The sequence below is a fragment of the Eubalaena glacialis genome, chromosome 16 (assembly GCF_028564815.1).
Source record: "Eubalaena glacialis isolate mEubGla1 chromosome 16, mEubGla1.1.hap2.+ XY, whole genome shotgun sequence".
Lineage (NCBI taxonomy): Eukaryota > Metazoa > Chordata > Mammalia > Artiodactyla > Balaenidae > Eubalaena > Eubalaena glacialis.
Genome location: NC_083731.1, coordinates 56,614,265 through 56,636,762, shown reverse-complemented (window position 1 = coordinate 56,636,762; position 22,498 = coordinate 56,614,265). Strand labels below are relative to the sequence as shown.

The 22,498-nt window shown below is 36.3% G+C and overlaps 2 protein-coding genes across 2 annotated transcripts in view; both read left to right on the top strand.

The window, feature by feature from the left end:
• Positions 1-18,595, top strand: part of TDRD3 (tudor domain containing 3) — a 229,216-nt gene extending 210,621 nt beyond the window's left edge. Inside the window, exons 13-14 of the mRNA XM_061170837.1 lie at positions 12,577-12,702; positions 18,358-18,595. Coding sequence (XP_061026820.1) covers positions 12,577-12,693 — 117 coding nt within the window. The 3' untranslated portion in view covers positions 12,694-12,702; positions 18,358-18,595. The remainder of the gene's footprint in view (positions 1-12,576; positions 12,703-18,357) is intronic.
• Positions 2,264-4,907, top strand: LOC133076482 (trimethylguanosine synthase-like). The gene is given in 5 exon segments (XM_061171015.1): positions 2,264-2,893; positions 2,895-3,235; positions 3,237-4,243; positions 4,246-4,622; positions 4,624-4,907. Coding segments are annotated over 5 exon segments (2,547 nt in total). The 3' UTR covers positions 4,816-4,907.
• Positions 18,596-22,498: the final 3,903 nt, after the last annotated feature.

The following is a 22,498-nucleotide window of genomic DNA, read 5'->3' as shown; positions in this document are numbered from 1 at the left end:
GCATTATGATGTGGTAATTATTACTGTCAGAGAAAGAATTAGTTAATTCATTCTTAAAGTATATTATATTAGTTACCAATTTAAGATGTAAAAATTGTATAACTTATGAGGGAGTGAAATGATTAACCACTTGTGATTAGTGCTCATAAGTTTTAACCATAAAATATTCTAAAACATATTTGCTCAATTAGCATATTTGGGAAAGCAGTTGCTTTTGCAAGGATAATTTATAGGCATTGACCTGAAAGCATAGCAACAGGCATAGATAAGCATTTTTCATTATTAATCATCATTGCTATACCTCTGCTGTTTAAGTAGTGTTTCTAATTGTTTTTTTTTTTTTATGGCATTTGATAAAATTTGGTATTAAGGCAAGATGTTCAAAGAGGTTAATCACATTTATTTTTAGCTTTTTCTTAAAATATTCATATTTTAGGCAAATAATGTCTTTAACTTTTGATTAATCATTTTCAATAATGTGTCTTTGCTAATTTTCTCCTTTTCTTTGTTTTATTTGCCCCTTTTCTCTATAATTAAAAAAGAAGAAGACCTCTTCCTAAAAGAAACAAAAACAGTGGTAACAATGGAATGATTTATAATGTGAAATTATTAGTGTTTGTGTATAGATGTTTTTAAAATTTCTGAAGAAATAAAATGCAAGCAGGTGACAAGAGTCTTTCTTCTTGTATTGGCTTTCATTTTCTTCAATGGCTTTTCCACTTTCCTTATCTGACCAAAGCAATTTGAGGAATATTCTTACAACAAACCTGATTTTTAGCAAAATCTGTGAGTCTTGATGGTTTAATTGAAGTGAACATGTATATATTACTGTCAAAGAATTACTTAATTCAGAATAATAGGCAACATATATGGCTTATTTGCTAAACTCTTTTTAGGTATTATCTCATGTAATGCTCCTTGTAAACCTATGAGTTGATTACTGTTGTCTATGTGAGAAAACTGAGATGTAGAGAAGTTGAGTAACACATGTAGGAAGTGGTGGAGTCTAAACTCAGACTCAGATCTGACCTAACAGACTGAGGTCTTAAATACCAATGCCATGATAAGGTATCTCTCAAGGAAATCTGAGTAGATTGGCATCTTTTGGAGCAGAAATATGCTTCCTACCCTGACTTCTGGACAAGCTTTAGAATCTATTTAACCTTTAACTTTAAAAGAGGAAATGAGTTGGAGAGAGGTACACATTTTTACAAATCATATATTCATTCTTTGGACTTCACTATGGCATTTCAACAAAGATGCTGACCATTAAATGTTGTTTATACTAGCCTCAGGGCAGAAGCCATCTACTTATTTAAAATTAGTCTTTAGCTAGCTATTAGAAAAAAATAAGCAAAACTGTCTGAAGCGAGAAATGTAAAATATACACTATGTGATGCCATGGAAAGAACTTTGGAGTGGACAACCCAGGGGTCTTATTGAAGCATGGCCACTTACATAACTTTGGGTAAGTTACTCTGAGCCTTAGCTTGTTCATCTGTAGAAGGATGAGATTAAGTAATTCAAAACATTGTTGCAAGGATTAAATGAGATAAAATGCCAGGCACATAGTAGAATAATCATTCATTCCCCTTTTTTCTATTCTAAGTTTTAAATAAAGTTGGGTGTGTTTTTGAATGGAAGAGTATCAGTACTTTTATTATTTGAAGTTTGATAAGGGTGACGTTTTCTAGTCTCTTTTTTGTATTATATTCTCCTATTTGAAATATGGATGCAGCCATTTGATGTTGAGTTGCATTTTCTTGAGTGTCTAAGCTACGAAAAATAGCTTGTTTACTTTGTATTAAATAGTAGAAGATCTTAACGATGTTAGAGGAAAGACAATGGTGGATAGTACTGTATTTGCTTTAACTGTCATTGAAACATCCAGTTTTCTTCCATGTTAAAGTTTAGTTGTCTTATTTAGGTAGTGCTTTAGTTGGCAGAGTACAGAATAAAACCCTTGAGGTAGGGATTCAGATGATTTCCTAATATCTGATAGAATCATCAATAATCCTTACCTAATTCTTATGTAACTTTAGAGAATATACTCTTTTCTAAAAAGAGAAGATCAGAACACAGTGAAATGTCTCAGAGTTCTCCTGAAATTCTACATGATACAGGAATGAAAACATTATATTGCCGTTCCTCCCTGGCAGCCAGGCGCGCCTCCAGTCCTCCCCTCGGTCCCTAGCAGCAGAACAGCAGCTGGGAGGCCTTCCGGCGCCGTTTGCCACGTGGCCGCCTCCTCTGAGGCGCTACGATGTACTGCGAGAAGTGGAGCTCTGTGGTGGAGATGTGTCTCTTCCTTGAAGACCTGCGGGAGGGCTCCTGCATCCTCTGCCTCTGCTCCAGGGCGTTTGTGGAAGATTGGAAATTGTGCAGTTTGGGATTAAAAGGCTACTACGTTGAAGACGATGGCAACAGTGCAGGAGAGCAAGCTACAGAAGAGGAAGAAGGCGGTCGTTCCCAGGGCACTGCAGAGTCACGTGACAGCAAAGACGTAGGCCCAGATGAACGTGAACTTGATTCTGAGGCTGAACTCATGAGAAGTATAGGACTGCCACTTCAGTTTGGTAGGGTGTCTGCACATAAGAATTTTGAGGTATCTATGAATACTAGAAACAAAGTTAAAAGAAAAAAGAAAAAGAAAAAACATCAAAAGAAGTACTTAGATGAAATTAAGAGAGAATCTTGGAGACAAGAATGTGAGGAAGATGACATTTTGGCTTCAGATGATCCATCTTCATCTGAGAATGAGAACACCAGAAGGTATAAACTTCGAACCAAAAAAGACATTGAAGGTGAGAATCTTCCTGCTGAAAATACATTATCTCCAAAGCTGGAAATTACGGAGCTCTGGGAGAAGTACTGGAAGGAATACGGAGGGGGAACTGCTGTGGCAAAGCTGGCAAGAAAAGCATATAGGTCAGACGCCGTGCTCAGAACCCTGGAACATCACTAATACAAAGGAGGAATGGGAACAGCATTATAGCCAGCTGTATTGGTATTATTTGGAATAGTTTCAGTATTGGGAAGCTCAGGGTTGGACTTTTGATGCTTCACAAAGCTGTGATACAGATACTTGTGGGTCTAAAACAGTAGTTGACAACAAGAAAGACAAAAATCGCACGAAAGCAGATGAACTTTCTTCTCCATCTTCATCAATGGGTAGTGAAAGCTCTAGTTCAAGTGATAAAGATCATAATGAAATTCTTGATGGACTTAGTAATATGTCTGAATTCAGAGGAAGTAGAACAGAGCCGATTAGATCCCTCTGTGAGTTGTGATGGACATCAGTGTTTAAGTGAAGTTAACAGCAGAAGAGAATGCCTTGCTTCGGGCCAAAGTGAATCATGTAATGGAGGAACCAAGGAAAGCAGCTTGTCTGGGAACAGAAGCACAAGCCAACCAGCTCAGGATTCACAAGAGTCATCAGAAGCAAACACCATCAAAGACAGACCATGCCTCATCGGCACTGATGGAGATGAGAGTGGTGAAGATCCACCTGAACAGAAGCCAAGCAAACTCAAGAGGAGCCATGAACTGGACATCGATGAAAACCCGGATTCAGACTTTGATGTCGACGGTTCTCTTCTAGGACTCAAGCATGGCTCAGGACAAAAATATAGTGGAATTTCAAATTTCAGTCACCGGCGGGTCAGGTATGTACACAAGAATGTGAAGTACAAGTCAAAGTACTTGGACATGAGAAGACAAATCAATATGAAAAACAAACACATCTTCTTCACTGAAGAGCCAGGAAAAACTCTTTTCAAGAAAAGCAAAACTTTGAGTAAGGTAGAAAAATTCCTAAAATGGGTTAATGAACCAATGGATGAGAAAGCATCGCAGGAGTCAGTTTCTCATAACAACATGCAAGATACTCGCACAAGCAGTGGTTCAGAGGAACAAGAAGTGTCTGTTGAAAAAGGGGATGACCCACTGGAGACAAGTGATCCAGAACCTGGAAAGCGTCGTGCCATGTCTCCAGCTGGGGAAGTGGGAACAGAGAAAACTGACAGGGACAGCATAGAAGCAGCAGTGACAGATGAGGGGGACTGCCCCGCCCAGGCTGCACCAGACCGTCTTCAGGTAGAAGCCGAAGCTGAAAATAAAAAGAAGAATAAAAGCAAGAACAGAAAGGGAATTGGTCTGCCTCCTGAGATCACTGCTGTGCCTGAGCTGGCAAAGTACTGGGCCCAGAGATACAGGCTCTTCTCCCGCTTTGACGATGGGATTAAATTAGAGAGGGCTGGTTTTCAGTTACACCCGAGAAGATCGCTGAGCACATTGCCGGCAGGGTCAGCCAGTCCTTCTAGTGTGACACCATAGTTGACGCATTTTGTGGAGTTGGAGGAAATACCATTCAGTTTGCCTTAACAGGAAAGAGAGTGATCGCCGTTGATATTGATCCTGTTAAGATCGATCTTGCTTGCAATAATGCAGAAATTTATGGGGTAGCGGACAAGATTGAGTTCATCTGTGGAGATTTCCTGCAGCTGGCTTCTCGTTTAAAGGTTGATGTCATGTTTCTCAGCCCTCCTTGGGGAGGACCAGACTACACCACCGCCGAGATCTTCGACATCAGCACCATGATGTCTCCTGATGGCTTTGAAATTTTTCAGACTTTCCCAGAAGATCACTAATAATATCATTTATTTTCTTCCAAGAAATGCTAATATCGACCAGGTGGCATCCTTGGCTGGGCCTGGAGGGCAAGTGGAAATAGAACAAAACTTTCTTAATAATAGATTGAAGACAATCACTGCTTATTTGGGGGAACTGATCCGCAGATCAGCCTCTGAATCGTAAGTGAGGTGGTATAGAGACCAAAAGATCATAGCGGTCAGAACACTATTCACTTGGAATTTCTTCTCTGTATTCACTGATACTTTGTACCCATAGTCAAATGGGTATTTGTACCCTAGAACACTTTTTCCCCACATTGATGGAGTACCATCCAGAATTTGCTTTTAAACATCCATTTATTTTATAAAGTTAGTGCTTTTTAAGTTTCTGTTAAAAAAATATGAAATATACTTTGTAATATAGAAGTTTATATTCTTTTTCTATTAAAATGGCAGTGAAAGGAGGAAAAACAAAACCATTATATTGTCAGCCATGCATTTTGGACTAGTTGCTTAGTAATTAGATTTTGAATCCAATTTTGTTTCTTGTCTTGAATCAGTGTGGGCGGTTGTTTTTTTTAATTTAATTTTATTTATTTTTTTATACAGCAGGTTCTTATTAGTTATCCATTTTATACATATTAGTGTATATATGTCAATCCCACTCTCCTAATTCATCACACCACCACCACTACCCCCACCACTGCCCTCCTTGGTGTCCATACGTTTGTTCTCTACATCTGTGTCTCTGTTTCTGCCCTGCAAACTGGTTCATCTGTACCATTTTTCTAGGTTCCACATATATGCGTTAATGTACGATATTTGTTTTTCTCCTTGTGACTTACTTCACTCTATATGACAGTCTCTAGATCCATCCACGTCTCTACAAATGACCCAATTTCGTTCCTTTTTATGGCTGAGTAATATTCCATTGTGTATATGTACTACATCTTCTTTATCCATTCATCTGTCGATGGGCATTTAGGTTGCTTCCATGACCTGACTATTGTAAATAGTGCTGCAATGAACATTGGGGTGCATGTGTCTTTTTGAATTATGGTTTTCTCTGGGTATATGCCCAGTAGTGGGATTGCTGGGTCATATGGTAATTCTATTTTTAGTTTTTAAAGGAACCTCCATACTGTTCTCCATAGTGGCTGTATCAATTTACATTCCCACCAACAGTGCAAGAGTGTTCCCTTTTCTCCACACCCTCTCCAGCATTTGTTGTTTTTAGATTTTCTGATGATGCCCATTCTAACTGGTGTGAGGTGATACCTCATTGTATTTTTGATTTGAATTTCTCTAATAATTAGTGATGTTGAGTAGCTTTTCATGTGCCTCTTGGCCATCTGTATGTCTCCTTCGGAGAAATGTCTATTTAGGTCTTCTGCCCATTTTTTGATTGGGTTGTTTGTTTTTTTGTTATTGAGCTGCATGAGCTGTTTATATATTTTGGAGATTAATCCTTTGTCCATTGATTCATTTGCAAATATTTTCTCCCATTCTGAGGGTTGTTTTTTCATCTTGTTTGTAGTTTCCTTTGCTTTGCAAAAGCTTTGAAGTTTCATTAGGTCCCATTTGTTTATTTTTGTTTTTATTTCCATTACTCTAGGAGGTGGATCAAAAAGATCTTGCTGTGATTTATGTCAAAGACTGTTCTTCCTATGTTTTCCTCAAAGAGTTTTATAGTGTCTTGTCTTACATTTAGGTCTCTAATCCATTTTGAGTTTATTTTTGTGTATGGTGTTAAGGAGTGTTCTAATTTCATTCTTTTACATGTAGCAGTGTGGTGTTTTTTCTGCCACAAAATATTTGGTTAAAATAAATTATTAGTGGATGTGGTATATTAAAGAGATTATCTTAGAGCTGCTCTGAGGGAAAGAGGGATTATAATTCTGCATTACACTTTATTGTAAAATGGTATCTTATTTTACTCAAAGTTTGAAAAACAGATAAATTAGTTTATTATCATAAAATTTGCTTATTTTGCTTATGTTTAATGAAGCCTGAGAATTTTATTTTTCCCCATTTAGGTATAGAAGGTGAGTTTGTATCGCCAAATGAGAAATTTAATTCATAGAAGTCAAAAACAGGGTTTAGATTTCCCTGTGATAACACGCAAAGGCAACGGTCTCTGAACTGAGTCAGGGGCCTGTGTTCCCGTTCCTGTTCTTTCAGCAGCTCATTTTCTTTATATTAATCAACCCACTCAACCTAGCTGGTTCCTAGTGTACAGCAGAGGTTGAACCAGGTTGGATTTTAGTTTTTGTGCTTTAGGGGTTACAGAACTTGGAAGAACTAAAGAAGAGAAAGCCAAGGGGATACTGCTGTCATGCACATGTAAAAACACCCACTGTAACCTGAGCCCATCTATTTTATATTGGAATTCTATATAAAATTTCATTTGAAAGAAGAGTGTCACATTTACCCCAAAAATAGATGATGATAATGATGATTTTTAAAATTTAAATCTGCTCAATTAGATTATCCCCAAATCCTTTTCCAATTCTGGCATTCACTGTATCTGTATTTCTTGCCCTTATTACTTGGAAGCATAGTGTGAAGGGCAGACAGGACTATGAATCAGAAGACCTACTAACTCAGGTTATGGTACTAATTACTTGAGCAAATTATAGCTTCTTAGTTATTTGGACTAACTGTTCTTTACAGAAACTATCTGTTTTGTAGTCTGTGGTTCCAGGCTACCACAGACCCAGTTTATTTTGTGGTGGAGTTGTAAATATGGAATTGTAATATATTTTTAAACAAGAATAATTGGTAAACTAAGGTTCGGTGTTAATCATAATACTTCACTCCTGTAAGCACAGCTGTTATCCATAATCTTCAATTACTTTATTACTCTTCAATTTTCAGTTACTCTAATATAATAGAATATTAGTATAATTGATCTAAAATAGATTACTTAAAATATTTTAAGTTCTACTTTTGGAATCCATTATATGATTTTTTGTTTTTGTTTTTGAATGGGGCAGAGGTACTTTATTTCATTACTTGGACTAAAAAGTAAAATCAAAGGTCAAAGTTTTCCAGTGGAAACCAAGAGAAAATGTTATGAATATCCAAGGTATAATCAAAATTAAACACAACCTAGAGCCAATTCAGAAAGCTCAATAATCTTCAAAGTGGTTTTCATACATTATTAATGCTGATGGCATCCCAAGGATGAAAGAAATTTAATTCTCATATTTTAGTTACGGGTAACCACAGGAAGAATCTGAATGGATCAAGATGTGCCATTTTAATAAGGCAGGTCAACAAATATTTCATCAAATATTAAGTATCTACCACATCAACAATATATGAGGCACAAAGTATCCCACTGATGTGGCCTACTTTACAGCCTGTTTTTTTTGTTTGTTTGTTTTAGACTTTATTTTATAGAGGAGTTTTAGATTCACAGCAAAACTGAGAGGGGTACGGGATTTCCCATATACTCTTCACCCCCACACATGCATAGCCTCTCCCGTTTATCAACATCCCCCACCATCTATCAGTTGTACACTTGTTACAATTGGTAGACCTACATTAACTCATCATTATTTTCCAGAGTCCATAGTTTACCTTAGGGTTCACTCATGGTGTACATTGGGTTTGGACAAATGTATTGTGACATGTATCTACCATAATAGTATCGTACAGGATAGTTTCACTGCCCTAAAAATCTTCCTGTGCTTTGCATATTCATCCCTCCATCCCACCCCCCCAACCCTTGGCAACCAATGATCTTTTTACTGTCCCTATTTTGCCTTTATTACATGATGTTTTGGGAAAGCAGGTTTGTCTTTAAAATTATTGTTTGCTTAGGTTTTATATTAAAATTAGTTTCTATTTCTATAAACTGACTACACAAGTTAACCAGACAGGCAAATGTGGTCTGGAAATTCATAAGTAGTTCATACGTGAATCACTCAAGGAGATATGTACTCATTAAGATTTCAGTGTTCAAAATATTCAGAGTTCAAGGATTATTGTTGAGGGTACGTTGTATACATTTTGTATGCTGGCTTGTGTTTTTGTGACTACTATGCAAATTGTTAAAAGGAACTGACTAGAAAAATTTTTATTAAATTTCACACAAAATAGCTATTAGAGGTGACAATATTAATAAGTTTTTCCAAGTTTTTTGTGAAGAGAATGGCCATCCCTGTTCCCTATTCCCACCAGTAATCAATAATTGTTTTCTCCTTACAAAGTCATGGCTGTGCAAAAATGCTGAAGAAATGGTAATGTAAGATAAGGCAATTCAGTAAGTTAAGTAAGTATGAACATGTTGCTGAAGCAGAGGAAAACATAATATTGTCAGCGAATAGAGACCTCCCCACAGAATTTCCATAAACGCAGCTTTTAGGCATTAGAGACAGAGGCAGAAGAAATATCCGAAAAGGAAAAGGGAAAGGGTGGCAAACCCAAACTTCCTGAATTTCAGAATTATTTTCCAGGCTGTCCTGGCACTTAGGAATAGGAAGTTTCCTCCTCCTTCATTTACCTAGCGAGCATCCTTGGTCTCTACCTACTGGATGTAGTAACAACTCCCCCCACCTACTCCTTCAGCTTGTAATAACCAAAAATGTCTCCAGACCCACTAGCTGCCAGTAGCACCCCTCAGATATAGCAACCAAAAATGTCTCCAGACATTGGCTACCTCCCCCGCACCCCCACTCAGTGGGGTAGGGAAATCACTCCCAGTTGAGAACCACCAGATCCACCACCTTCTTTAGAGTGGTGGTTTATATGCTTATCTGCACATCACCTTTATTTGTGGAACAGAGAACCTGACCTGTATTTAAATGTGTTTCACACCTCCTACTGAAGTATGTTCCAGGTTCGAAGTAACTGATTTACAATGAGCTTTTCCAACAGCTCATTTATAAATGAGGAAATAATGTATTTGTCTGTATTCTCACTCAAGATGTAGTTTGTGCTAATGAGAGACTAAAAATGATATGCAGGAAAGGTGTAGTTGTGACCCGTCAAATGTGTTTTATAGGTGAAGTTGTGTATCTCCTTTTTGCATTGGTGCTGTGACTCTTTTTTTCCTTTCAACATATCACTTCATTCATGTTTGGTGTCACAATGATTATTGCATATGTATCTTTTCATTAAAAGGAATAATAAACTACTAAATATTGGCATAAAAAGAGGGCACATTTTGAATATTATTTATTTAGTATTTTAAAACCAGGTAAATCTGATAGCATGGTGAGCAAAAATCTGAGTCCCAATAAAATGGTTCTAAATATCAAAAGCTTTGGTGAAGATGGCATTGGTCAGTTCCATTTTTATAAACGTTATCACCAGTCTTTTAAAGAGCCTTGTCTGAGTCAGAAACAAAATGGCCCTGGTCTGGACTCTTCCTCTAGTGAGCTCTGTGACTTGGGAACATCACCTCTCTGGGTTTAGAGATTCCTCATCTGTCAAATCTAAGGGGACAGACCAGGTAGCATTCCAGGACTGTGCCAGCTCAAAATACTGTCAGATTTTTTAAAAATGTTCATGAACTGTGAAATTAAAATTTTTTTTAGTTCTAAAGCTGTTACAGAGTAGTGAAACTAAAGGAAGAAGATAAAGGTATAAATTTTATTCAAAGATGACTCCAAATAAACTGATCTATTAAATTGAGCTGTGTGTTATATGGAAAGAGGTGCTCATTCAGTGCTAAAAATTACTAGCTCTAAACTGTATGAAGTGGTTTTTGTGAGTAACCAGGTTTGCCCCTGACTACTCTGTGGGAAGAATATTTCAAAGCTAAAAGAGCAAGATTGTGCCTTTGACAACTGAAAACCAAGCTGTCAGAATTATTTTTATTTTTTGCTTCCATTTTGTATAAAATGATTGTGAAGACATCAAATAATGTGAAAGAAATCTCATGGTTGGTCATCTCTATAAAACCATTTAATTGGTTATGGCTAGTATAGTCTGAGATTCTTTTAAACAGTAGAGATAGTTTTTCAAATAGCAATGTCATATTTATTATATAAATCCAGCTCACTCACTCAGTAAATGTAGTGTCCTACCTTTAACACTATATTTTATTGATAAAGTATACAGGTTTTTAGATGTCCTCTAACCAGTTTTGCAGCTGGGTGTGGAGAAGAATAATATTCCATTCTAATTCCTAGAATAATTACTTCACCTTCTACAGCAGCAAACATATTTTCATCCTTCTCAGTTAATATGCACAGTTTCAAATGTCATATGTCATAAAAATAAATAGTTTCTTTTCAAATTTAGCTATAAGATTTGACAATAATCATTCAGAGCAGTGACCATATTAATAAAAAATATTTCTCTTCTTTCCTGAGCACTTTAGTTTTTCTTCCCGCATTTTAATTGCTTTACTAAATTATAGACATAATATCTGATGCTTCTAACCATTTTGAGATTGATTATTAATGAAAGGGGCATAGAGAAAGGAGAACTAATCTGGAAGTTTGTCTCAAAAATGTTGTTATTGAGTTATGCCAGATATATTGTCAGATTTCTCTATTCTCTTATTTAGGTGATGATGGCCCCTTAAGGGTGATCATTAATTTTTGGCAATTAGTTTATTTCTTTTACATGCAGACTGAGACTTAAGGATTTAAATAGCAGTGTCTGAATCAAAACTCAGATTTATCTTCGAAGTATTAGGGCAAAGTCACAAAGCTTTCCTGGACTTCAGTGTCCTTTATATAAAATGGAGATAACGGTTCTTAAGAATACTGTGGAGAATGCCTATTAATGAGTGATATGTTTGTGCCAAATATTAAATATCATTTCTAAATAATAGGATTTGATCAAATTATCATAGCATCTTTCTACTTGCATCAAGTAAAATTGCAATAATTGATCTGTAAAAATTAAAGAGTAGAACTCAGTCTTTCATATAACTCCATTTGCTATTACGGTCAAAGGAAAGCAATCTTTTGGGACAGAAGATTCAATGATAAAGTAAGGAGGAGGAGGAGGAAATAGGATAAATTTCCTAAATCATGCAAATTATTGTGCTCTGATAATTCAGCTGGAATTTAAACTCTACTTTTGAAATAGATACTGTTTCTTTCATAAACAAAAATGAGAGCCAATTTTTTTCTCTCTCTGAAGGGAACATACTCCACAGCTGCATTAACTTAAAACACTAAAATAACAGGATGGCAGCACTCAGTAAGAAACCAGTGTGGCCTTTGGCTACATTTCTGTTGCTTCTAAGTCCTTTTCAAATATTGTAATTAACTATACTGTTTCTGCTGTTTATTCTGCTTATACTAATGTATCCATGCCATTCCTTGAACTGCTGGTTCTACCCCCTTAGTAAGAAAGAATATGAGAAGAAAACAGTTTGCGTCTTACCGTGGTGATTGCTGTGTCTTGCATGAAGCTTTCTTTATATGTAAATTGTATTTCTCTCCTCATTCCAATCCATTATTTTCTCCTGTCTCTAGATGTAAGGTTCTTAACGATGTTGGAGATTTCATCAGATGAGGACAAACAGCTGGTGAACGTTCTCTGGCTCCTCAATCCCTTTTCCATATCTTACCAAAACCCCTTTCCATGATAAATACCTGGAAATATTTAGAAGCCCAAATATTCAATTAAAATTGTATTACATTGCTCGCTTTTCTGTGTTTTCACCACATTGTGTCAAGTCATTTGAGGAGATAGCCATATTATTATGTGGAAATAGTTTCCTTTTCTAGAATTAAATTTGATTCTAATGTTACCACTATAAATTTCATTCTTCTATTAACAAGGACCAAAAGAGTTTTAACAATGTCCTTGCCTTTTTTTTTCTTTCCCCTGCCGCCCACTATTATAAAACTTGACAGATGTGAATCCCAGGGCAGCTTAAGAGGGTATATCAAAATGGGGACCATAAAATGTATTTAATGTAGGAAACTTGGAACTGTTTTGAACATGTTAAATCACTACTCTTTGCAAATAGGAAGAAGAAGCCACCTATGACCAAACTCTTGAATTCCGTAGAGGAGGTGATGGCCAGCCAAGACGATCCACTCGGCCAACCCAGCAGTTCTACCAACCTCCCCGGGCTCGGACCTAATGTGAGAAGGTAAAGTTGACATTGTGAGGAGCTTTCCATGTAAAGAAAGATACTATCATGTTAAATATATAAGTCCAGTTATATATAACATATTATATTATATATAATAATATATATATTATTATTATATATAATATATAAATATTATATATATAATATTTCATAATAACATATAGACCTACCTCATTTTATTGTGCTTCATTGTATTGCACTTCACAGATATTGCATTTTTTACAAATTGGAAGTTCTGGCAACCCAGCATCAAGCAATTCTATCAGTGCCATTTTTCTAACAGCATTTGCTCACTTTTCTGTCTCTGTGTCACATTTTGGTAATCCTCACAATATTTCAAACTTCTTCATTATTATTATATTTGTTATGGTGATCTGTGGTCAGTGATCTTTGATGTTACTATTGCAAAATGATTATGACTCACTGAAGGCTCAGATGATGGTTAGCACTTTTTAGCAATAAAGTATTTTTAATTAAGGCATGTACATCGTTTTTTAGACATAAGGCTATTGCATACTCAATAGACAACAGTATAGTGTAAATATAACTTTTATATGCACTGGGAAACCAAAAACTTAGGGTGATTACTTTATTGCGATATTCACTTTATTGTGGTGGTCTGGAACTGAGCCCTCAATATCTCTGGGGTTTGCCTGTAATAGAAGAAAACTAATGTTTTAAAACTACTTTCAATTATAAAGTATTTAAGATAATACCATAGTTACAAACTACTTTTTCTCCAAACCTTTCCCCGCAAATGCTATCCCTAATCCCCTTTTCTCTCTATACCTACTCTTTTCTATTGGAGGTGATGACAATCAGTGAAATGACTATAGGTTTGAAAGCAGGAAGAAGATGAAAGAAAACAAAGGACTAAATAATTATCAACCTGGGTAATTGAGTTTATTTTTTGTTTAGTTGATTTCAGTCCTTTTTAAGAAAGAGGAAATGTTATATATATATCTTCAGGAATTGGATGAAGACAACATGACTGCTTATTGAGATGTAATTTTGGGGCCTTATGCTGTCGATCCAGAAACTTTCATCTTAGAGTTTCAGAAAGAGAGTTGGTATCTGAAAATCATCTTCAGTAGGAAGGAAGAGAAATATAACAAAGTCAGCAAATTATAGGACCAATCTAAGACATCTCATTTTGATGAACAAAGACCTTACTTCTTAATATGTTTTTAGAAAGAAATACTTTCACCATCTTTGGTAACATTTCTATCTTTTCCTTATGCCAGGGTTTTTGAATATTTTTTTTTAATAATTAGAGTTTTCCCGTTACAGCTTTTGTTATACATCACATAAGACTATTTTAGACTTTATATCTTTTTTCTTAGTCTCTTCTTAGTAGCAAGACTATTGAGAATTTTTAAGAAATTGTTCCCAATTCCTTATTTCCTTATTTCCTTATTCCTTATTTCAGCTGTTCATTCTGATAATGCTGTTATCCACATTGTATTTGTCCCCTACTAAGTGACTCTCAAACCAGCCAAGACTGTTTAGCACTTGAAATGCAGCTAGCCTGAATTGAGATGTGCTATAAATAAAAAATGCATACCAGATTTCAGACTTAGTTTGAAAAAAAACTCAATAATTTTTATTATTTATATATCAAAATGATAATATTTTTAATAGATTGGGTTAAATAAAAAGTTATTACAATAATTTCACCTGTTTATTTTTACTTTTTAATGTGGCTACTAGAAAAGTAAGAATTACGTATGTCTCACATTATATTTCTGGACAGCACTGTTCCAGAGTCTTATATCTCCCGCAGCTTCCCCAAAGCTCTTTCATTGGTTAAAAATTAGTTCTGTCATCCTAAATGAAGAAATGTTTTCTTATATTTTCTAGCCCTTTGCTCCTTATGTAATAGTGTGCCTGGAGCAGAAGCCTGATGCTATTTGACTTCTGATTTACCCGAGTAAGCCAGTATAGCACCTTTTTCCTCTTATCGTTGGTTTTTCTTTGCACTTAATACAAGGCTGTCAAGTAAACAAACGTGACCTATTGTCCACAGTATCACAGAAGAGCTACTTCTTGACTTTGGGCATTTTTCTGTAGCATGCAAGAATTGACCAAAGCAGAATCAAAGTATACGTAAGGACTTAGCAACTTTACATTGTGCACGGTTGAACATCCACTTTTAAAATAAGCTCAGTGTGCTTATAATTAAATCTTATTTAAGGTAAATGAAAACAGAATTCCCTGTTAGCTTCCCAGGGTCTTCTAAATTGTTTAAAACAGGTTTTAAAATGAGGCCAAAGGTTCTCAACCCTCTGATTGCTCTAGGACAGTGGATGCAGGACTCTAGGGCTCTTCAGGGGTGCCTTAGGGCTGTTGAAAGGAGGGCTAGAAGTAGAGAGAAGATGGTGGGAGTGAGTGAGAGTGTAGCCAATGGGTAGAACTCTCAGTCCTCTGGCCTCTTCTTTAGTGTCTTTCATATGTTTTATACATTAGGGTTCCATCAAAAATTTCCTTTGAAAAAGAGTACACTGCTTAAAAGTAAATTATAAACCATAGCCCTGGGGTAATTGTAGCTTATTTGTATCAAACTGTACAGTGCAAATTATTCCTAATCAACTAAAACGTTACAATCTAAGTGGTTCTCTATGTTCCCTGAGCAAAAACGTCCATATTTCCCGGATGCTTGCTTTGGATTATACTGTTGACATGGAAATCCTCATAGTAAGAAAATTAATTTTGGTGGGGGACAGTCCCATGATGGTATCACTAAAAAAACCTCACTGCAGAATTTACTCTAAAAATTAATTAGTAAGACACACGTGATCTTGGTTGAAAAAACTTATTTATTCATTTTTGTACTTAGTTCAAACATATGTTATGAAAAATTATGAAGTAGAATTAAATATACTATCTTTGAATGGGAGGTTCAGCAATAAGAATTATACTTTTTGCTTTTGTCACAAACTGAATATATTATTTTCTTTTTTTTTTAAGTTGATATATTTATTACTTTTTTTTCTTAAGATACAATTTTAAATGAAAGGTTTTCAACATAGGCCTTTTATTTTTTTTATTATTTTTTAATACATCTTTATTGGAGTATAATTGCTTCACAATACTGTGTTAGTTTCTGTTGTACAACAAAGTGAATCTGCCACATGCATACATGTATCCCCATATCCCCTCCCTCTTGCGTCTCCCTCCCACCCTCCCTATCCCACCCACCCCTCTAGGTGGTCACAAAGCACGGAGCTGATCTCCCTGTGCTTCCCACTAGCTGTCTATTTTACATTTGGTAGTGTATTTTCTTTTTATTTCCTCATTCCTGGTTTCCATTTAACTTAAACATTTAAAAAGAAGATATACACTGTATCCAGCCATTTGACTCCCAGCAAATATAAGCATGAATTCTAATATATGCTGAAATTTTTGTAAGATTTTGTTATTTAAAATTATTCAAGATAGTGAGAAACACTTAAGACACTTTCTTTTATCACTTCTAAAAAACATAATTTCGTAGTCATAATCTTTATGTTTTGGGTACTTTGCTAGGTGATGAATGACACATAGTAGCTGCTAAGTAAGTGTTTTTTAAATCAGTGTATTAAATCAAAGATTTAAAGTTGTTGATGTGTAATTTACATTCTTTGATTATCCTAAGAAGGTTTCTTACAAGCCTTCTATACCATCGCCACCACCGCCCACCCCTACATACTCATATACTTCCCCAAAAGTGGAAAGGGAATTAGATTCTGCTTGAGCCTGGTACTAAGGACAACATCAGTGCTTAGCAAAAGCAAGAGATAGCTGGGAGTTAGGGCTCAGTGGAGGAGGAGGTCTCTGGGGGCAATGTGGGAAATAGGCCTAGGTCTGAGAAAGAGTTCTGGCAAGTCGGATTCACCCCCTGAGGGGAGAGAGGGCCCAAAACCTCTAGTTCCTGGGCTCGTCATTGTTACAGACAACTTAGAGATAAGAGCATATATGGATAGAGAAAGTATACATAGTTATTTAATCAATGAAAATGACCAGAACTATGTGCATTTGGAGAGGTTTCTGACATGATTGGAGTCCTAGGAATTAGATACCAGTTATTGGTGGTGGCAGAAGAGTATGGCTTTAGACACGTTAAGAGTTTGACTTTGATGTGTTCGGTGCTATCATGAACTTCTGAATAAGAATTATATGATTAAAATTAAGCTTAAGAAATATTGCTGTTATGACATATATATACTGCTATGTATAAAATAGATAACTAATGAGAACCTACTGTATAGCACAGGGAACTCTACTCAATGCCCTGTGGTGACCTAAATGGGAAGGAAATCCAGAAAAGAGGAGATAAATGTATACATATGGTTGATGCACTTTGCTGTACACTTGAAACTAACACAACATTGTAAATTAACAATACCTCAATTAAAAAAAAAAAGAAATAAATATTGCTGTTGGATGTAGGATGGATTACAACACCAGGAGGGAAAGAATCTAAGAAGCTATTGCACTGGTCCAGTCAAAGAGTTACAGCCTCGTGTCCTGCTGTAAAAGGAGAGAAATGGCACACCTGTGTAGAAAGACCTTGTCACACACATCAGCAGGAAGCTCCCTAGTGCCGTGGAGGTTAAGGCTAAGTATGCAAAGTGGTTTAATAAATGGTGACTCACTTTTAATTTCATTTCTAGTTTCTTATTTGTTTTATGAAAGAGTAGTCTTCACAGTTTTGCATATTAACCAGAAACCTTGAAACTAATAACTAAGCATAGACTACTATATAAATACCATGACTTTGTTTATTTTCTAAGGTCCAGGTTTTAGCACCATTTGTAGCTGGTAAAAGATGGATTTTTAAATGGCTTTTTTTTTTTTTTTTTTTTTGGCAATCTAGATCAGCATCTTTTTGCAAAATTTTTCAAATCAAGGTCAGGGAAGTGATTGCCATAAAGGTAGCTATTATTACAGGACCCCGTGATGCCAGCAGGATAGGCATTGTATGAGGATAATAGTACCCAAAGCTCTTTATTTTCTAATCAGGAGACTATTTACCTCAGAAGACTTCTGCACTGTTTGAATGCAGCCATGGGAATGCTACCCATCCCTGCCCAACCATTCTTTCATCCAGGAGACTGAAATAGGACTGGAGCAAACAAGGCTTCTCTCACCACCCCTCTCAGCCTTTTCTGTTGTCACCACCCAGAGTGTTTCTACTAGCGTGGTATCTGATAAAGGTGGGGAGCAGGCAGGGGGAGGCGACAGACTCAAGTAAATCACTTGTGAGGCTAAACCAGCTCAAAGGTGTTCAAAGGGGAAATGGAGGTGGGTAGAATGGGGGTAGATGTGCATTGGCAGACTGCATATTTTTTAGGTCATCCTCTGTTAAACTCTACTCAGTTAATCCGAATTCCTGAAGTCCACATGCTAGCAATAGAGGGACTAACAGTGACAGAGATGTACTTTAAGAATTTCTAGAAGAAAAAATTATTTTAAAAGATTTTGCTTTTTGTTTACATACTGATTTATAGAAATTATGTTTATGAATTAATAGTGTCCAATTTGCTCTACTTGTGATCTATTGATACTTATACATACACTTCACATTTACAGGTAAGTTTCAGCAGTGTATCTTGCGTATGGAAAAGTCAATTTGAGGGTTCAGTTTCACTTTCTTCCTCTCTTTTTAAATAGAGTCTTTGTGAAGAAAGGAGCTGTTGACTGAAACATCCTGGTCAAAACCTGTTGATAGACCTCCTACTTTCCCTTCAGAATAAGATGGAGCCATGGTGGATATTATTATTTGGAGAACTAAAAGACAGATTTTAGGGGGAAAAAATTCAACCCACATAAAGAATGGGGAAAAAATACAATAAATAAAGCAAATACCTTTTACAAGTGAAAGAATTTTTTCTTCTGCCATCAATAAAACCAGTGCACTATTAAATACATTGTTTTGCTCTATGTTTTATTTGCTGAATGTTATTTTTCTTGTTCATCTGGTACTAACCCCATACTAATTGCCTTCTGTAGAATGGCAATTACAGCATACTGATGCCTCCCTGTAATTACAGAATAAACTGACTTACACAGCTTGCCACATTTCTTACAAAACAACCTGAAGCCAAATAGCAGTTCTTAGTATGGTAACACTACTAAATATGACAGCAAAAAATATTCAAAACTTGTATATGTTGTTTTAGCACTCTATTAATGTAATTTGATCGAAAAACAGGCATTCCCTTCCTTATAAAATGTGCAGTGGATCTTTTAAGATGCATCTGGTTGCAAATAACAGAAAACGCAGCTCAAACTGGCTTAAACACTAAAGTACTGACTGACTTCACTACCAGAAGCACAGTAGATTTCAGCTAGTTTAATTTAGTTACTCAGAGTTGTCATGAAAGATCCTGATTCTTTGCATCTCATTTCTGCTTTCTCTGGCATAAGCATTCTACAGCAGGCTGCCCCATGTGAGCCCAGGATGGCTACAGCTTCCTGAGCTATTAAATCCAAGGATGGGGTTGGGGTCCCTTCCAGAAGTGCACTTAGAAGAGAAAAGAAGCTTTCACACTCAGGCCACATTTACCTGTATTGTGCAACTTTTCAACCTATGAACCAGAAACTTCAGCAAGGGTCTGTGGGTTAGTTTAGGCCTGATCCAAGTGTCCCACCCTTACAAGTGGGGGCCATCTGCTTTCCTGGAAGCATATTCGATTTGAGGCAGAGGATATATATCTGAAAGTCAAGATAGTTGCCGAAAGGAGAGGGAGAGGTGTTGGAAAAGCAACCAGAATGTCCATTACAGAGAACCAGTACATCTAAACTACAAACTCTTAATTTAATAGGACAAAAATAATAGTCTCAGTCCTATGAAGTAAGAAGTGAGTAGTTAAAAAGAAATGAGAAAGAAAGAAGGATGGAGGAAGGAGAGAAGGAAGGAAGGGGAAAATAGAATTCTCTGGTCAAAATAATTGACCAATTTAGCATTTTGCTTTGAAGGAGAAGGCCTTGACATTTTCTCAGGGCCTATAAACTCTAAGTTTTGTTTCTTGATTAGCCCATGGTCAATTGTTTCTACAGTATCTTAATAAGTGAAAGAGTACAGGTGAGAAAAACATGGCTAATGGTATGGGTTTTTTTGTTTGTTTCTTTTACCATTGCTGTGCATCATAATCAACAAGGAGTTGGGTGGCCTGGGCATTGGTTTTTTAAAAAAAGATCTCCAAGTAATTCTAATGCATATCCTGGGTTGAAAACTAGAGGAAGGCCCATGGTAGTTTTGATGACTTTGACAACTGATAAGTCAATAAGGGAAGAGGCAGAAGAACGTAACTGAGGTCTGAGAGTAGCTTAAAGTACTGGTTCTCTGCACTTTCTTATTGATAGATGGGGACAGTAGTATCTAGTACAATGTTAAGCCTAGAATAGACTAAGTGGATGGCACTAGTGTTGGCTAGTGGTTGTCATGATAACAATCCCTGAGAAGAGTTCTGTGTGGTAATGTGTGATATACATGATTTGACCTGATAATCAAGAAAAGTTTAGATTCTAAAGCAAGTGAGGCCAGCCTATCTGCCCTGCTGATTGCTGGGTGCTGCTGGGGCACTGAGGGTGGGAGTGCCATTTCTGACACAGCAAGATGTACTTGGCTAAGTATACCAAAAGCTAAGCTCCACCATGACTTTCTGTTATTAAGGCTAGCTGTAGGTCTGGACATGTGGGTGGAGTGTGTAATAATAAAACAATTGTTAACTATTTGCTGAGGTTTTCCTAAATGTCAGCACAGTGGTAAGCATTTTTCATTCATTATCTTTGTAATCTTCACAACTCTAGGACACTCTTCCCTCTTTTCCCCTCTTATTCTTTATTTTTGTTTTGTTTTGATTTGCATTATGGTTATATTCTGTCATGTTAATTAGCCCCTTAGGTTTGTTTCACAGTTTGTTATTGCCATGAAGTGTGACGTTTATTTTTGTTGTTTCTTCCTAGTTCTATAGCAGATCTCTCTTTCCCTCTCATGGCCTCTTCCTCTCTCACCCTCACTCCTTCCTCTCCTTCCTTTCCTCTTTTCCTCTTATTTCAAACCTTACTTTTTCTTTGAATTTCCATATTTATATTCTTAGCTTAATTTCTTACTTTTTTCTCCTTTCAAAAAAAAATGATTTTAAATATAGTTCAAAAATTATTCAGTAAATATGTACTGAGTACTACTCCCTGTGTTCTAGGCACTATGCTGTGAACAAGACCAGCATGATCTCGAATCTCACCAAGCTCCAGATGTAGCTCCTCTTAGCAATTTGTTTTAGTATCTACATATTATCCTTTTCAGATTCCTTTTATTTCTTTATTATAAACTTCATTTCTTAAATGTATTTCATTGACTTTTATTTTTGCTAAACTACTAAAAATTATCAATTTTTAGTTTTAATATTTTACCTTCTCCTTTGCTTTTCAAAATGGTTTTAATTTTAAAATATTTTTCACCTCTGGGCCATGGACATTTGTTTTCTGAAGAAAGTCCTCAAGATAGGGGGAAGCACCTGAGGTTGTCTCCAAACTTTTGCCACTTCTACAAAGTAGGCCTGACCTAAAGGATGGTTAGCACTGGTAACCATTTTTTCCCACCCTATACCACTTCCACTTATTAAGATACTGTAGAAACAACTGTGGCCTAATAAATGAAGAAAACTAAGAGTTAACAGGCTTCAAGAGAATTCCTAAGACATACTCCTTCAAAGCAAAGTACTAAATTTTGTCAATTAATTTGGCCAAAGGATTCCCCCTCCACACACTTTTCCTCACTACTTCCGTCTTTCTCTTTTGCTTTCTCTTTCTTTCTTTTTTTCTCTCTCTCTCCTCTTTCTTTCTCTCTCCTTTCTTTGTTTCTTTCTTTTCTTTCTTTTCTTCCTTCCTTCCTTCCTTCCATCCTTCCTTCCTTCCTTCCTTCCTTCCTTTCTTTCTTTCCTTTCCTCCCTTCCTCCTCCTCCCTTCCTCTCTTCCTTCCTTCATTCTTTCTTTCTTTTCACATAACTTCATAGGGCTAAGACTGAAGAGACTGTCTCTGTCACATTAAATAAACAGTTCGTAGTTTGCTGGACCTTCCAGGCTTAGGCCATGATGACAGCAATACCACCACACATACACTCTCCCAGCCTCATGTGATTCTCTCCTATTTTTATATAGTTACGTCTCTCATGGGCCTTTCTTTGTGACTCTTAACTAACTCATCATGGCTAACCCACTACCTGCAAGGAGTAAACATGGAAGGAACAAAGAAGGAAAATACAACTGATAGTGGTAAGAGTGGTGCTTCCACTGTGTCTGGGCCAGAGTGTCTGTCAGACTTGCCAGCCCTGACCCTTGACTGGGACATACAGGAAAACAAGATCTTGGCCTGTGTGTGAGCAAGCTAGGGTGTCAGTGCATGGCTTAGAGAACATTTAGTAGGCCCTGTCTGTAGTCCCATTTCAGGAACATAGATATTTTATGCTGTTTTTCAAAAGTAAAAAATGTGTGAGAATGTTTATCACTCTTTTCTATCTTGCATTCCATCCTTCCAAAGCAACTGAAAAGATGGTATTACCATTTTCTAAGATGAGAAAGACTGCAAGAAACCAGGTTTTGTGTTAGCGGGGCAGAAATCTTACTATTATCCAAGCTTTATCACCTAGATAACTAAATGGGTAATTTAATATGTGGAAGTCATATTTATGTTTTTTCAAAATATCAAAAAAAATTTTTTTTATAAATTTATTTATTTATTTATTTTTGGCTGCATTTTGTCTTTGTTACTGCGCGTGAGCTTCTCATTGTTGTGCCTTCTCTTGTTACA